This window comes from Diabrotica virgifera, chromosome 7 (genome assembly GCF_917563875.1).
Source record: "Diabrotica virgifera virgifera chromosome 7, PGI_DIABVI_V3a".
NCBI lineage: Eukaryota > Metazoa > Arthropoda > Insecta > Coleoptera > Chrysomelidae > Diabrotica > Diabrotica virgifera.
In genome coordinates, this window is record NC_065449.1 from 11,252,291 (window position 1) to 11,269,198 (window position 16,908).

Below are 16,908 nucleotides of genomic sequence, written 5' to 3' on the forward strand. Positions count from 1 at the left end.
AAACATATTGTGGTGAAGAAATAATTAAACAAATAGTGGATATTATTCACAATACAAATTATTACTCTGTCATATTTGACGAAATGACCGACGTATCCCACGTGGAATAGCTTTCTCTAAATTTGAGATACATACATAATAACAACATTCGTGAAGACTTTGTCAAGTTCGTTGACGCTTATGAGAACATACAAATAATAAGTGAAAATCAGAAAGAGGGGAAGAACAACGCCTGACAGGAGAAGCATTGGGAAAATAGTATTAAACTTGTTGAAAGAACTGCACTTGGATCCGAAGAAATGTGTAGGAATCTTTACTGACTTTAATAATACTTTAATAACGATAAGTTTTGAACGTCTTTATGGCACTCAAAAGTGTATGAAAAGTATCTACCTTAAAATTCACCATTGTGACCCACATTTTAAAAAATTATTCCCAAATCCTCCGGTACCTCTTTCCAAAAAAAGTTCATGGCCCCTCCCGAAAATCGGTCCTGGATCCGCCCTTGCACCAGAAATCTCAGCAGTTCGTGTAATAAGAAGGTTCTAAGTTCATTTTTACATAAGTTATGAATATTTATAAATACTCAAAATTTATGATTTATTTTGCAATTTTTGTAAGCAACCAATAAGGATAGACATATTCCGCGAACGCCATATTGAAGTTTTTTTATAAGATTTATGAGATTCTTACTCTCAAATTTGATTAAAATGCTTAACTTTTTGGTAATAGACGAAAAAAAGCGAAAATTTACCGTTTTTTGATCTTCATTTGTTTATAACTATGTATATCATCAAAATCGGCTGCAGGGCACATACAGTCGGAAAAATGAAAGAATACCCATGAACGAACATATAAAACACGCTGTATTTTCCTGTCACCGTATCACAAAGAAAATTGTCCAGTGCAAGTACATGTAACAATAATTATTACATGTACTTTTTTATTTTTTATTTTCTTTGGAGTTGTATGACTACGGGCCCTTCAAGGCTCATTCGCCGATTCACCAATTTTGCTCATTTATTTTACAATACATTTTCCTATACCTACCTACTTAACATTTTCTATCCTACTTATTCTACATACTTTATAAGGAATAACCACTGGTCAGTGGGAATACCACATCAGGCAAAAACACAGGTTTACTGCGCTACCCAATTTTTTGTGTGCCCACACGGTGACAGGAAAATACAGCGTATTTTATATGTTCGTTCATGGGTATGCTTTCATTTTTCCTACTGTACAGAAGACTGTACTGTATTGTATTGTACAAGAATACCCATGAACGAACATATAAAACACGCTGTATTTTCCTGTCACCGTGTCACACAAAAAATTGGCCAGCGCAAGTACATGTAATAATTATTGTTACATGTACTTGCACTGGACAATTTTCTTTGTGACACGGTGACAGGAAAACACAGCGTGTTTTATATGTTTGTTCATGGGTATTCTTTCATTTTTCCGACTGTATAGGTTATTATTATAGATGTCCATACTACTCATAAAATTTGGTTTCGGCCCGGAGGGGGTTGTGTCACTAACAGGATATTTTTTTCCTTATTTCTCTGAACTACTAATATTACAAAATACTTACATAAATTACAAGGGTGATCATTCGATTGAGATTTTAAACCGAAAAAATTAAAGTAATATGTAATACTGAACAAAAGTAGAGTTAAATTTAAATCTAAGTGGACACACTCTTACAACAAATTGGTTGAAGTTTGTAGTCTAATTAGTTGGATGGAGTATTATATATAGTGGTTGTAGTGATATCGTGTATGGCGCGTCTCCATAGATTTCTGTCTCTGGTTATTTCTATTCCATCATGCATAGGTCTCACCTATAAATATAAATTGGTTATATTTATTTGGATTTTTCGGAGGGTCTTTTACAGATCTTTAGTTCTTTTAGAATAGAATTATTTGTTGTATGGTTGATCCATGGATTTCGCAACATTCTTTAAAATTCGTCTCTATTTACCGGGTGTCCCAATAAGAATGGCTCTCGGCCATATCTCAGGAACCGTTTATAGTAGAGCTTTGAAATAAAAAATTTTATCAAAATTTGCCTCAGGAAAAGCCTGGAAATTATTTTCATAATTGTGGGTCCACCGCTAGAGGGCGTAACTACATATCAAAAATAAAAAAATCTAAATTTTACAAAATTTTCCTAATGAAGGGGCACTGGAAATCCGATTATTGTATTCTTCATCAAATTCTGCGCATATTGGATTTAATAAGTTTAACTCTACCTTTGCAAATAAGAGGTGTGGGTGAGTGGGAACCTTGTTATGAAAAAATGGCTGTAAGTCCGGTTCTGCTAAATCAAATTTTGAAAATTGGGTCTTGTTGAAGACAGATCTTTTTCTTCAATGTAAGCGTGATAATTTTGAACCATCGTAATAAGTAATAAGCCACCTGGGAGGCGTTATTAATTTTTTTTCAGAAATCTAGTTTTCTTTGGAAAATATTAAATACAAGTATGCATTTTTAATCATACTTTATAAAATTAGATTAAATTAGCAATAGAATACCGAAAACCGCATGTCGATACCTTTTTTCTATCTCAAGATATCTCGAGAAACGTGTAAATTTTATACATAACTGTTACTATCACCGGTAAACTAAGTTAATGAAAAGTAGTGTGCTGTGGAAAAAAACAAAATAACATTTTCCAGATGTCAACGTATAAAAATATAATTAATTAAAACAACAATATAAAGAGAAACAATACTATTAAAATTAACTATGACACAGAACAAAAAGAACTACTTAGTGACGACATAAATATTCAAATTGTTGCCCATCATACACTACTCTAGAATACATTATCCAGAGAATACTAAACGCCATTCAAAGCATATCGAGAGCAGAAATTGAGACTGCTGTTCAATCTACTCTTGAAAGAGTAAATGTTTGCAACGAAAATGATGGGCAAAAATTTGAACGTTTATGTCATTACTAAATAGTTGTTTTTATTTCTTTGTAATAGGGCTTTTCAACGCTTCTCATTTGTTTCGAGCCTCGGTCATATGCCGTATAATCCGTGTATAATATAGTATTTTTACTACAAAAACGTTATTACGTAGGTCAAAATTTTTGACGTAAGAGAACTGTCAAAACATTAGATTGTGACTTTCATTATTGTCATGTTTATTATAAACATGGCAATAATGAAAAGTCACATTCTAATGTTTTGACAGTTCTCTTACGTCAAAAATTTTGACCTACGTAATAACGTTTTTGTAGTAAAAATACTATATTAATATACGAGATATGAACGAGGCTCGAAACAAATGAGAAGCGTTGAAAAGACCTAATATACGTTGACAGCTGGAAAATGTTTCTTTGTTGTTTCCATAGCACACTACTTTTAATGAATTATTTCGTTTACCGGTGACAGTAACAGTTATGTTTTTAAATTTACACGTTTTGTAAGATATCTCGAGATCGAAAAAAGGTATTAACATGCGGTTTTCGCTATTCTGTTGCTAATTTTGTCTAATTTTGTAATATGGTATTAAAAATGCATGTTTGTATTTAATATTTTCCAAGGAACACTAGATTTCTGAAAAAAATTAAATAACGCCTTCTAGCTGGCATATTACTCAGTAAGTTGGTTCGAAATCATAACTTTTACATTGACGATAAAGATCTGTCTTCAACAAGACCAAGTCTGCAAAATTTGATTAAGCAGAACTGGACTCACAGCCAGATTTTCATAACAAAGTTCCCACTCACCCCCACCTCTTATTTCCAAAGGTAGACCTAAACTTGTCAAATCAAATATGCGTAGAATTTTATGAAGAATACGACGATCGGATTTCCAGTGCCCCTTCATTAGGAAAATTGTGTAAAATTTAGATTTTTTAATTTTTGATATTCAATTACGCCCTCTAGCGGTGGTCCCACAATTATGAAAATAATTTCCAGGCTTTTTCTGAGGCAACTTTTGTTATAAAATTTTTTATTTCAAAGCTCTACTATAAACGGTTCCTGAGATATGGCCGAGAGCCATTCTTATTGGGACACCCGGTACATGCCAGTACGGGGATTTATTAATGAGTTAACTAACGATTTCTGGCGGTTTTGTAATATTGGAGTCACCATATTTCGATCGTCTTCCTCATAAAGATCATGGCTAGATCACCTCTACGCTTTTTCTCCTCCTGGAATGTTCCGGTTTTTGTGATCAATGATCTTGATACGAAAATGAGTTTACAACACCAAGCCGGTCAATTTTGGTTATCATATGTGGATGATTGTTTTATTGCCTATCCACTGACGATTTTTGTCTTTGCTGTGTTTAATTCCAGACCATACCCTTTACTCTCTCAAACAGGTCTTCTTGGCTGTTGGCAAGCATGGTTGTATCGTCGGCAGAGTATTGTTTATTTTTTGGGCAAATTATTGATTGCATTTTTATGATCATAATAGTATTATGCAGATATTACCTAAACATCTTTGCCTGATACATTGTTCTGATTGGAATTCATTGAAAGTATGTCAAGTAATTTTACAGTTCTCGTGGAATGTTTCTAAAATTTATTTACAGTAAACTCCCTCTTACCGGACACCTCTCTTCGCCGGACACCTCCTCTATACGGACGATTTTTAAAACAAACATTATTGGACCATATATGAACCTGTAACCTTAACTCCCTTCGACGGACACTCTCAAAAACGGACGCGGACAGTAAATGATGTGTAAATGCGGACAGTAAATGAAAAAAATTAACATTTTTTCCAAATATTTTACAATATAAAACTATATGTATAATTTATTATTTCAAATAAATACAGATGTCCACGGCCTAATATTTGATACTGTTCACGTTATCAACACTACAAAAGTAATAAAAATTTAATGTTTTGTTGGTTGGTGAAAGAAATGTTAAGGAAATTGTTAATTGTGTTTTAACTTGATCAAGGATTTAAGAATTTTAACCGGAATGTCTGATTAAGCATATCTAATACACGTCGTTGTATTTTTATGAGTGTTGTGTTAAAAATTTTATTTTCGAATGAAATTTCATAATAAATTTTATGTCTAGTCTTAGATTTTTTAAGTGTGAAAGTAAAAGTCGATGTGGTTCATTATGTAGAGAGGCATAAGTTAAGTGTTAGACAGTTAGCTGAAAAATTTTCAATTGTGAAACCTCAAGACAGTGAAATTTTGAAACATAAAAGTGATTTAATCAATCAGTTTTCTGAGAACGGAAACCTGGAAGCAAAAAGAAAATTTTTGAAAACCGATGCTACTGCATTAGACATATAAATAATTGTTACCGATTGGTTTTATGAAGTGCGGTCTAAAAATATTCCTGTTTCTGGTAAAATTATTCAAGAAAAGGCATTAGAAGTTGCAAGGGAACTAAGCGTTGATATGAAAGCTTCTGGTGGATTGCTCGAGAAATTTTGTAAGCGACAGAGTATTTCCTTCAAATCTGTATGTGGTGAAGCAGCTGCTGTAGATTTATTAGTAGTTTTTAACAAGAAGGAAAAACTGCTCATTTTAATGACAGTATAGGTAGGTACTCTCCGCGAGGCATTATTAACGCAGATGAGACGGGATTATTTTTTAGAGTTTAGAGCATTACCCAAGAAAACTTATACCCTAAAAGTAGAAAGATGCAGTGGAGGCATGGAGGCAAGGCTTCTAAAGATAGGATCACAATTCTATTTTATACCAATATGATATTTTGATATAAGAATGCAGAGAGAAAATCGAAAAGTTCAATAATCAATGTTCATAGTCAATGCTGTGTGGTCATCCACAAGTTGTGTTATGTAATATTAAACTAGTATCTCTTTTTATATAGGTAAATATACAGGCACTTATTTAAAAAAAATTAAGTTAGGTTTTTTCTCTTCAACGGACACCTCCTTTAAACGGACACTTTATGCGGAACGACTACCCTCCGTTCAAGGGAGAGTTCACTATATATTCGAAATCAGCTGTTTTCGCACTCCCACATTTTTTAATATCAGCTATAAATGAAGCCATTTAAATTTGAAAAATAATATATGAACAAATGGAAATGATATAATAAAAACAAATATAAGAGGCTTTACTTTAATAATTTAAAAAATAATTTTTGCTATTTTTTATAATTTATTTACAAAAAATATTTTTGATTTTCTGTATTACATTTAAAGCTGGTTATCGTTTCTGCCATATGAGCTGGTGTGTTTGGTGACGGTAGTTTTAACGATGCGAGAAGAACTTCCAGAATGCACTGATTCACCTAAATCTTCTTCGTCAAAAGCGTGTTGTCCTGTTTGTAGTGGTTCTCTCCTCAGATATGATTTTATTTGACCGAGTTGTTCCTGTCCACCAGATCCGTAGCCACCACTGGTATGAGTGGTTTTAACTACTTTAACGATACGCCCACTATGTCCTCCAACAACTTCATCAGCGTCTTCGAAAGCTTCTTGACCAGTTTGTTGTTGGCCAGATCCGTAGCTGCCACTGGTGTGTGTGGTTTTTACTACTTTTACGTTACGTTGACTGTTATGTCCTCCAACAACACCTCCTAAGTCATCTTCGCCATAACCGTGTAGTCCTTGTTGATTTGATTGTTGTCCATATTGTGTATATTTGATGATTCTAGATTTTCCTCCTGTCACTTCATCAGCGTCTTCAAAAGCTTCGTGACCAGTTTGTTGTTGGCCAGATCCATAACTTCCACTGGTGTGTGTGGTTTTTACTACTTTTACGGTACGTTGACTGTTATGTCCTCCAACAACACCTCCTAAGTCATCTGCGCCATAACCGTGTAGTCCTTGTTGATTTGATTGTTGTCCATATTGTGTATATTTGATGATTCTAGATTTTCCTCCTGTCACTTCATCAGCGTCTTCAAAAGCTTCTTGACCAGTTTGTTGTTGGCCAGATCCATAGCTGCCACTGGTGTGTGTGGTTTTTACTACTTTTACGGTACGTTGACTGTTATGTCCTCCAACAACACCTTCTAAGTCATCTTCGCCATAACCGTGTAGTCCTTGTTGATTTGGTTGTCTTACATATTGTGTTGTTTTGATGATTTTAGATTTTCCTCCAGTTACTTCATCGACGTCTTCGAAAGCTTCTTGACCAGTTTGGTGTTGGCCACTGGTGTATACAGTGTGTGATGGTTGTCTGCGTACAGTTTCTACTGTTTCCTCGACGTAACTATCTTGGTGCCCACTGTTGTGGCCAGATCCTATGGTTGAAGCATGTCCGCCACGATGTCCGCCATATCCAGTGGTTTCTACTACTTCCTTATGTACGCTAACACTATCGTGACCACCACCATGTCCACCAAAAACATTTTCAACAGCACCGTGAACATCCTCATGTCCGTGGCTAGATTCTACAACTTCATGAACATTATGGGTATCAACTCTGCCAAATCCGCGACCAGTATCGACATCATGATGCCCACCATAACCATGAACAGTTTCGACAACCTGAGTATCATGATGGCCACCATAACCATGACCAGTTTCGACAACATGACTATCATGGTGCCCACCATAACCATGACTAGTTTCGAAAATATGAGAATCATGATGTCCACCATATCCGTGACCACTTTCGACAATATGAGCATCATGATGCCCACCATAACCGTGATCATCGTGATGTCCGCCATATCCATGGACAGTTTCAACAACCTGATGGTCATCTTCATGGAGAGAACCATACCCACCATGGTGTCTACCTCCATACGAATCTACATGTTGTTCTGTGTGGTGGCTGTATCCTCCATGACCATAGCCTCCGCTACTAAAACCTCCGTGACCATAGCCTCCACCACCGTGGGCATACACAGTGGCGATAATAATTGAGAGACACACCTGAAAAAGAGAATAATAAATGATTAGACGCTATTCTTATATCGATCTGAGGATGTTTTGTTTATTTCCTAAAGCCTTAAATAATTATTAATTTTCTGAAGAAAATGTTTGTATATTTGAAAAAAGCGTATTTGAGAAACAGATCTAATCTGAGAATAGGAATAAGAATTTTGAAATTGTATCGGTAGAAAATATCCAACGGTGAAGCAAATTTTGTAGAGAATTATTTAATGCTGTTGGAAGCAAATTTATTGTGGCATTTCAATATGATTTACTATTTTTATTGCTCATATAAGCAATACACCACTTGCTGATCAAAATATTTTAGGCAGATAACTTGGTAAGTGGAAGGGCACTATTTTGTTTTGGGGTGAGAAATCGACCTCGAAGGGAGAAGAACCAAGGTTATGGTTAACTACATAAGTATGTATAAGGCAACAGGAAACCATTGCATTAGACTCTAAACCACTCCTAGTAAGACTATCATGGTTATGGCTTTGAAAGCAAAACACGTACTGATCATAGATTTTGGAAGAAAATATCCGGCAGGGGAGGAACACCTCAATTAGATAACAGAGCCTCCCAGGTCGTATTCAAGCGAAACCCACATGCAATGAAAAACGACAAGACCACGAAAAACAAGAAAACTAATAAACTCTGTACTTGGAACAGCAAAATCTATAAAGCCATTAAAGAAAGCATAGAAGTATGATTAACTCAGACATACTCAGCATGGACGCCGGTAAATGTATGATTAACTAACATCAAGTATACTACTCCAGTAATTCACAAGGAGTTCATAATATAAATAATTTATAGGAATCTTTAAATCATTTCCAGTAACCACATTAACAAGCATGCCATTAATTTCGTCACAATATTCGACAGAATACTATTAATCCAAATCGATTTACTGCCAACAGATATTGTTCGTCCGCTCTAACTTTTCCCATACGTCACGATTTATTTTCAAAGCCCAAATTTCATTTTTATATATGTTATAGTCAAAGCCCAAATTTCAGGCACTTCTAGGTTTGACTAGGCAATCCTCAGGTCTGACTGACGGTCTTAGTCAAAGCCCGAAATAAATTAGAATTTCGGCCTTTGACTAGTCAAACCTAGGAGAGACTAAGCTGGTCAGGCAAAGGTCGAAATTTAATTTTATGAAATCGGAGTTTGACTAGTCAAACCCCGATCTGCTATTAAAATGTCGTAATTTTTTAGATTAGGTTTAATAAAACTTCATTTTTTAATTTTAATGTTTATTATTTTTATATGGTCGTAACTAAAATAAAAAAATTAATGTTTATTCTCACATGTTGAGGCATTATAGCATTTAGAGTTGCACAATACGTTATACCCTTTACACTTACATAATTTTGAAGAGCATTTCTTATTGCAGTAGCATTTTATAAAGCCTTGTCCTCCAAATTTAGAACCTTTTGTACCAATTTCTCTTTATAGAGACAGCTTAACATCTGGAACATCTTCGAAATTAAGAAAATTCTCTTTGTATTCTCTTATTTGATTTCTTAAAAAACGTAATTTGGTTTGACTAAGTATATGAATTTTATTTTAGCACAAACAGATGGAATTAGAATGTCATCGTCAACTGTGAAAGAAGATATTGCAATCGGAGAAAAAACTAAGGATCACCATAATACTAAGGAAGCCCCTGGACCGTCATCACTAGGAGAGAAAGAACATTGTCAAACAAGTGTATAATTATTGGTAATTAGGTGGTACATGTTGTGTGCGCTGACAGCACACTTGGTGCATACTATGAAGGTTTTGACAGAAAAGGTACATGCATGCGTTGTGCACAGACAGAAAAGATTAAAAGATTAAAATAAATAAAGGAAAGGCGATTGAAGGTCTGCATGCCCAGGATAATGCTATGAAACAATTAAGTGAAAAAAAATTTCTTCAATTTAGATTCGGAAAAACTGTAACAATACCTCTCCTTAACTTTGCTAGGGTCAAAGGCGATGCTCGAAATATTTTGGATATCATATAAAATAAAACAACTGAAGATTTATGTAGAGCTGGTACGAAATTAGGAACAATAAACACATTTTTTTCAAGAAATCAAATAAGAGAATGCAAAGAGAATTTTCTTAATTTCGAAGATGTTCCAGACAATAAGCTGTCTCAAAGAGAAATTAGTACAAAAGATTCTAAATTTGCTGGACAAGGCTTTATAATATGCTACTGCAATAAGAAATGCTCTTCAAAATTATGTAAGTGTAAAAGGTCTAACGTATTGTGCAACTCTAAATGACATAATGCCTCAACATGTGAGAATAAACACTTTTTTTTTATTTTACCTAATTATTAAATTATTAAACCTAATCTAACAAATTATGACATTTTAATAGCAGATCGGGGTTTGACTAGTCAAACTCCTATTTCATAAAATTAAATTTCGACCTTTGCCTGACCAACTTAGTCTCTCTTAGGTTTGACTAGTCAAAGGCCGAAACTGTAATTTATTTCGGGCTTTGGCTAAGACCGTCAGTCAGACCTGAGGATGGCCTAGTCAAACCTAGGAGTGCCTGAAATTCGGGCTTTGACTATAACATACATTTTGTATACTGTACTGTATACTATATACTACATACATCGGCGTACGTTTCACTTTAGATTTTGACTCAATTTGTTTGAAAATAAATCGTGACGCATGGGAAAAGTTAGAGCGTACGAACAATACGTATCAACAGACTGTCTACCCCCAAAAGGACCCCGCACAAACCTTATGGAAAATAGGTCCCAGTGGATTTCGTTCATACTTTGGGAAAATACTCTTTGAAGCATTCTGATAAAAAGTTCTCATGGGCACAAATCAATCGTATGAAGGATTTTCAAGATATAGAGGCCCAAACTCGGAAAATTATAAGATTTAGGAGGTATTCCAATTCCGTGAGTTACTGGTTATTTGGCAACATGTAGAAGTTTGGATCAAGGAAAACTACTAGTACTCTAGGATTTTTTCCTGGCTATCCAATGACGACCTTTACTTTGACCTTGACCTTCAACGGACGTCATCGTCTAGAGTTTCGAGGGTTTTCGGCATTTAATTGATATAAACAGGTTACTCATGGGTTTTTGGGATCGCTAAACACGAATATGCCATCAGAATTGCCCTCCGGATGACGTTGTGGCCAGGGTTTCTGCAAGGGACGTCATATTCTAGAGTTTTTATGGTTTTCGGCATTTAATTGATGCAAATGAATTACTGGAGGGTTTTTTGAGGTCGCTATACACGAATATGTCACCAGAACCGACTCCCGGAGCACCTGATTTCCAAGGTCAATGAAAGGGGCTTCCTGAGTTTCGAGAGTCTTGTTGGTAGTAAATTTCCTGATATAGAGAAGAGAACGCATATTCTTGGAAGATATTCGGATACCTTTAGTAGTCCAGGGTTTGCGATGTTTTGGCTTAATTGCAATTAAAGGAAATGCTTTATTGAAGATACAGAAAAGCTTATCCAAAAAAGCACTGAAATTATTATCCACGTCCATAGCAGGAAAGCGCCACTCAGAGGTTAAGCATAAACATTGGAAATTACGAAAGTTCCGGGTGGAAAAAATCCTGCCTAAACGTCGGGTTTTCGAGGAGGGTTTGCTTAAGGTATTAAACTTCGTATAAACTGCTTCATGATCAGATAGTCCAGCATTAATAATTGTAGAGTGGACATCAAAGGGTGAAAAATCTGAGACAGTATAATCAATTATGGTAGATGAAGTTTTTGTAATACTTGTAGGAGAATCAACGTGCATTGTTAGACCATACGATTCAAATATGTTGACCAAGGATATTTGTGTAGCACTAGCAGCAGCATAATCAATGTTAAAGTCCCCGCATAAAATTTTTCTACTTTTATGGGGCAGGTCATCTAATAAATTTAGCAGGTTCTGAAAAAATAGTTCCACGGAAGAGTTAGGTGATCTATAAATGCAAATAATATAAAGATTAAGATTCTTATTGTAAATTAACGAAAACTCAAAGAAGGCTTCACTTAGCAGAAAGTCATATTTTGTTACCGAAGAAAAATCATTGGTAGTAGATAGAATTAGGGTGCCTCCGTAAGCTGAGCTTGGACGATCATACCTAGCAATTGTGGTGTATTTTTCTACAAAAAAAGGCTCGTTGACTTCAAGCCAGTGCTCTGTAACCGCAACTACCGGAAGAAATCCTAATTCCTCTAGGAACAAAAATAATTCATCAGCTTTGTATCTTATAGAACGAATATTAATCAGAACCATGCTAAAGTTGTTATCACTAAAACAATTTGAGGATTCTAGTCCCTCAAAACACGTCGTGATGTTTAAAAATTTCGTTTTGGAGAGGCAGCGGAAAAGTAATTTCGGTGACATTCCCTTGATTTTTGAAGGTGTATAATTCTTTCAGAAGTGAGAAAGGATCTGTAAGCATCAAGATCAGCTTCCACCTCATCTGGACCAATCCCATAGGCATTGTTAAATTCCAGCAGAATTCATCGTAGATCTTCAGTCTTAGTGGGAAGTCCCTCGGAAGCCAAAAAGAGTTTAACACTTGTATTGGTAAATCCATCGTAAAACACTGAAGCTGGTTGGTCGTGTAGATAAGCAAGATGAAGTTTAATGGCTTTTAAGATATCCGGTTCCCTTAATCTGGCTAGAAGATATCGACTATTCGAGTTATTGGTTAATCAAACTCTTGGTGGGGTCAAAGGATCCAGATTTATCGAAGGTTCTAAAGTATCCTTCTTAATGAAATTTACAGGCGAATGGAACGGATTCTTAGATTTACAAACTTCGATGGTCTGCTTGTCTGTACGTATGTATCTTTGTTCTTGCGAGGATTGGTAATTGGATTTTCATAGGTGACAGGACTTCTGAGATTCTTCGGATTCTTATGTGACTCAGATGAAAGCGTTGGTTCAGAATTGGAAGATTCTATAGACCATTTGATGTTAACACCAGGTGGCCAAATTTCCTTATTAAATAATAGGTTAATAGCTGTTCTAGATTTTATACCTATTTTGAACGAAGAGCCAGTTGTTGTGTCGGCATCTTTAAGGAGTGCGTAACATCTAATATATTCCTTAATGCCTAGCTTCTCTTTGATATAGTGAACAACTTGTATAGGGGTGTACGTTGGGGTCAAGTTACTAATAACTACAAAGTGACATTTATCTTCTGTAATTTTTGGCTTTTGCTCTGGACTTGGTTCAAGATGTCGGGGCTCTTCAGTTTGGGTACTTGCGGTGGCATAAGATGTATTTTTCTTCAATATCTCTTTTTTAGTTGGTATAGTAGATAGATTTTTTGTAAGACTGCTCATTTGATTTGAAATTTCACCGATATTTGAAGAGAGCCTTTCTAATCCCAACTTAATCTTAGTTAAATTTGTGTCTTGGATTTCAACCTTGATAGTTGATAATCATCTGAAGAAGAGCCGAAAAAAACTGACGATATATTAAAAATGTCGTGTTCCATCTGCCTTACAGATTTCAAAACCTTTTCAGGATTCAGCAGGTTGTTTAGTTTGTGGATCTCGTCAATTTTTTTCGTAAGATAGTCCAGTTTGCCGTCATTTTTAGTTAATAGGTCATAAGTCTCGATGAAAACAGGCAAATTGTCATTTAGTTTTTTAGTAACTTGAATTAAGGCCTGAAAGTTGTCTAAAGGTATTTGATTTTTTGATAAATTTGTAATTTTGTCATTTAAATAATTTAAACTTGGAGAGTCACATACGGTACAAAAGAATCTAAGATGAGAAGACTTTTGGTCCAATAGGGCTTTAGTGATGGTCTTGTTTAATTTTGTACATTTCATACAGAAGTTTCTTTGGCAATCTCCATTACATCTTAACTGGTTGTATTTATCCGAGTCAGAATATTGTGTAAGACAATGTTCACAAGTATACGTCATTTTCAAGGTTAGATGTGCAAAAATTAACTAGGTCGATGTGATGATGGTAACAAAAATTGAAACACTTACAGCTAGTATTCACAACACATAAATCAAAACAAATAACAAAACTTGTAAACACAAGAAAACAAATCAAAACATACATCCGTATACTTCCACTGCTGGAAAACGAATTTGCAACCAATGAAAATCAGAGCGTATGGAATGAAGTTAGAAAGAGTCCACATTATCACCTATTTGGTAATATTAACGAAAACTGGGATATAAACAAGTAAATACAATTACGCATTGAAAAATCCTTCTTCTATAAACGTCTTCTATATATGTAAAATAAAGAAAATTCTCGTTTATATAGATATTACATTAAACTTTAAAACTAGATCAATACGCTGCTACATATTCTCCACCATGACATGGAGAGCTGGACCCTTACAGAGTTACAAACGAAAAAGGTGGAGGGCTTTGAGATGTGGATCTACCGAAGGATATTGCTGATAAGTTGATTTGAATAAGCTGAATGAACGAGTTGAATGAAAAAGAGCACAGCAAAAAACAACAAAAATTTGATTACAATATTTTTTCTTTTAATTGTTAATTAAAATAATTAAAAATAATAATATGTTTAAAATGTTTTTAATATTTGGCACTTTTAATTTTTTGTTAGTCAGACATAACCGTTGATGATGCAACCGAGCTTTTAAAGGACAGCATTTTTTTTAAAGTGCCATGGCTTTGACAAAATATCTGCCAAACTTTACTTTTGTAAGCATTGTTAAGTCTAAAAATTTAATGTTCAAAAATACCAAAGGAAAAAAAATGTCGTCCATATCTGGGTAGAGTACAATTTCAATATTCAAGTGATTTAATGAGGGAACACAATACACGTTTTTGTTTTGTCTATTCGTTTTTAAACAAGTGAGTTCAAAGAAAGTAAATAGTGCTAGACGTATGCCAGACGCTATGAAATAAGAATGTTTATCTATTTTTAATTAAGCATACAATAATGGGAATAACAAATTAATATTATGTACTTACTAATGACTTCATCTCTTCACGTTCTCATTCAACTTTTTTCACGAATTGCAGTTGAATTGCGTAAAAATGTGATTTTATATAAGACACTAAGGTCATCAAGGCCAACACGTACTCTTCTTATGTGATTTGTTATTCAGGGACCACAGAAAAATAGTTTTAATCTTACTTTTGCTGTCAAAAATTATTTGGCAATGGACCGGGGGTCAATGTTAGGTTAAAATTTGGATGATACGAGACTTAAATCTTAAAAAAACGTCATAATTCGTGGATTTGTTATCTAAATTGAGGTTTATGTATTCTTAAATGTAATACTACTGATAGAGAAATGTTTTATATCAAAAATTTGTTTTTATTGATTTTTTAGTAAAGAAAGATTCTGGTTAAAAGCTGATTACTGGAACTGGGTTGTATCAATTACCCAAAAATGTACACTTTGTTTACACAAATCTACAGCTCTTTATGAAAATTAGCTTGTTTATCTTCACAACGGAAGGTAGTTCAAGTTATTATAACCCTTAATCTAGAAAATGCCTTATAAAAGACAACTTCATAATATAGACTCATTAGTGCACTATGGTAGGGGAGCCCAAGCGGGGATTTTTGCAGTTACTCGAGCGCATCAGATTATCATATGGGGAGAAACCTGGTACCCTGCAGATGTACCTCTACCATATATTGGCTCTTAACACAGGGTAGTTCGTTAAGGGGGGCCCGAAAAAAAAATCTATCCTTAAAAATACTTGAAATTGTCAGATTAAGATAAGGTAAGTTAAGGACATGCAAAACAGTGTATATTTCAAAAATCTGACGATTTGAGCGGGGCGTAAAGAAAATGGGCGAGTTAAAAATTTTACAAAAAAAAAGCGAATAATTCGCGAAATGAACGTTAGTTCGAAAAACTAAAAAATAGGTGTTCAATATTTTTCAAAAATCTATCGAATGATACTATACATGACCCCCCACAGGTGGGGGTGGGGGGTAAATTTAAAATTTTAAATACAAATCCCGCGATATTTCACAAAATAAACATTAGATCGAAAAACTGCAAAATACACTTAATCAATATTTTTGAAAAATCTATCGAATGGTACCCCCCGGGTACACGACCCCCCACGGAGGTGGGGTGGGGTTACTTTAAAATCTTAAATAGGAGCCCCAAATTGTTATTCCAGATTTGGATTCTTTATGTAAAAATAAGCAACTTTTATTCGAAACATTTTTTAAAATTATGGATAGCTGGCGCTATAATCGGAAAAAACGATTGTTGGAAATGGAAAATTGAATTAAAAATGGAAAGTCCCCACTAAAATGGAAAACTTAACTTAACTTTTTTTGGTTTTAGGACCTACTCTTCACAACCCAATAGGTCCCCTTAACGCTCGAGTGACTGCACATTTAGCATACTTCGCTCCTCTACTACTACCAACTCCTGCTAAAATTCTTGCTAATACAGTAGAATCCCGCGAATCCGAACCCCGCTAATCCGAACGTTCGGCAAATCCAAACCAACAGAAATTGAAAAAAAAGAATGTGTGTGTACTTTGTACGCACGTAAGAAGTTATACTTCTATTATATGATTATATGATTATAAACGAAATTAATATACTTTTTATTTATATTTTATTTAAATATTAAATTAATTTATACTTACTACTTCTCAAAAATTTTTATTAAAACAGTGCCAAAAAACACATTAAAAATGCCACAAATGATTTCTGAACATTAATTGTCGGAAAAATTTTTAACTAAATACGTATTTTCTGAAAATAAAATTATATAATAAATATACTTACAATCCTAAAATGTATAAAAAAAAATAAAAAAATAAAAGTTTCTATTGGGATTCGAACCAACTTACCACGCGGCTGGTATTTGCGTTGTATTGGGATTCGCCCGCATTAAAACTTCGCCACAGAGGCAGCTTGTTATTATGTGCGAAGATCGTCTAACTAAACAGATTAACCTTTTGACATTTTTAACTTATGTAAATCAAATTATTTTGATTTTGAATTGAAATGATTTAGAATTGAAAAAATACAACAAAACATAGAGTAATAAGACAATATATTAGGTGAATATTAAGGTGTAAAATAAAAGTATTACATACTAC

The 16,908-nt window shown here is 34.3% G+C and overlaps 1 protein-coding gene across 2 annotated transcripts; it reads right to left on the reverse strand.

The window, feature by feature from the left end:
* Positions 1–6,067: 6,067 nt before the first annotated feature.
* Positions 6,068–14,953, reverse strand: LOC126888480 (hornerin-like). 2 transcript variants are annotated; one of them, XM_050656813.1, is made up of 3 exons: positions 14,798–14,953; positions 6,977–7,847; positions 6,068–6,757 (listed from the first exon to the last, which is right to left on the reverse strand). In XM_050656813.1, the coding sequence occupies exons 1-3, from the start codon at positions 14,807–14,809 to the stop codon at positions 6,159–6,161; spliced, it is 1,482 nt and encodes a 493-aa protein (XP_050512770.1). In that variant the 5' UTR covers positions 14,810–14,953; the 3' UTR covers positions 6,068–6,158. The 2 variants fall into 2 exon arrangements, with proteins under 2 accessions (XP_050512770.1, XP_050512769.1); XM_050656812.1 differs by having other exon boundaries at positions 6,068–7,847.
* Between the last annotated feature and the right edge of the window lie 1,955 nt (positions 14,954–16,908).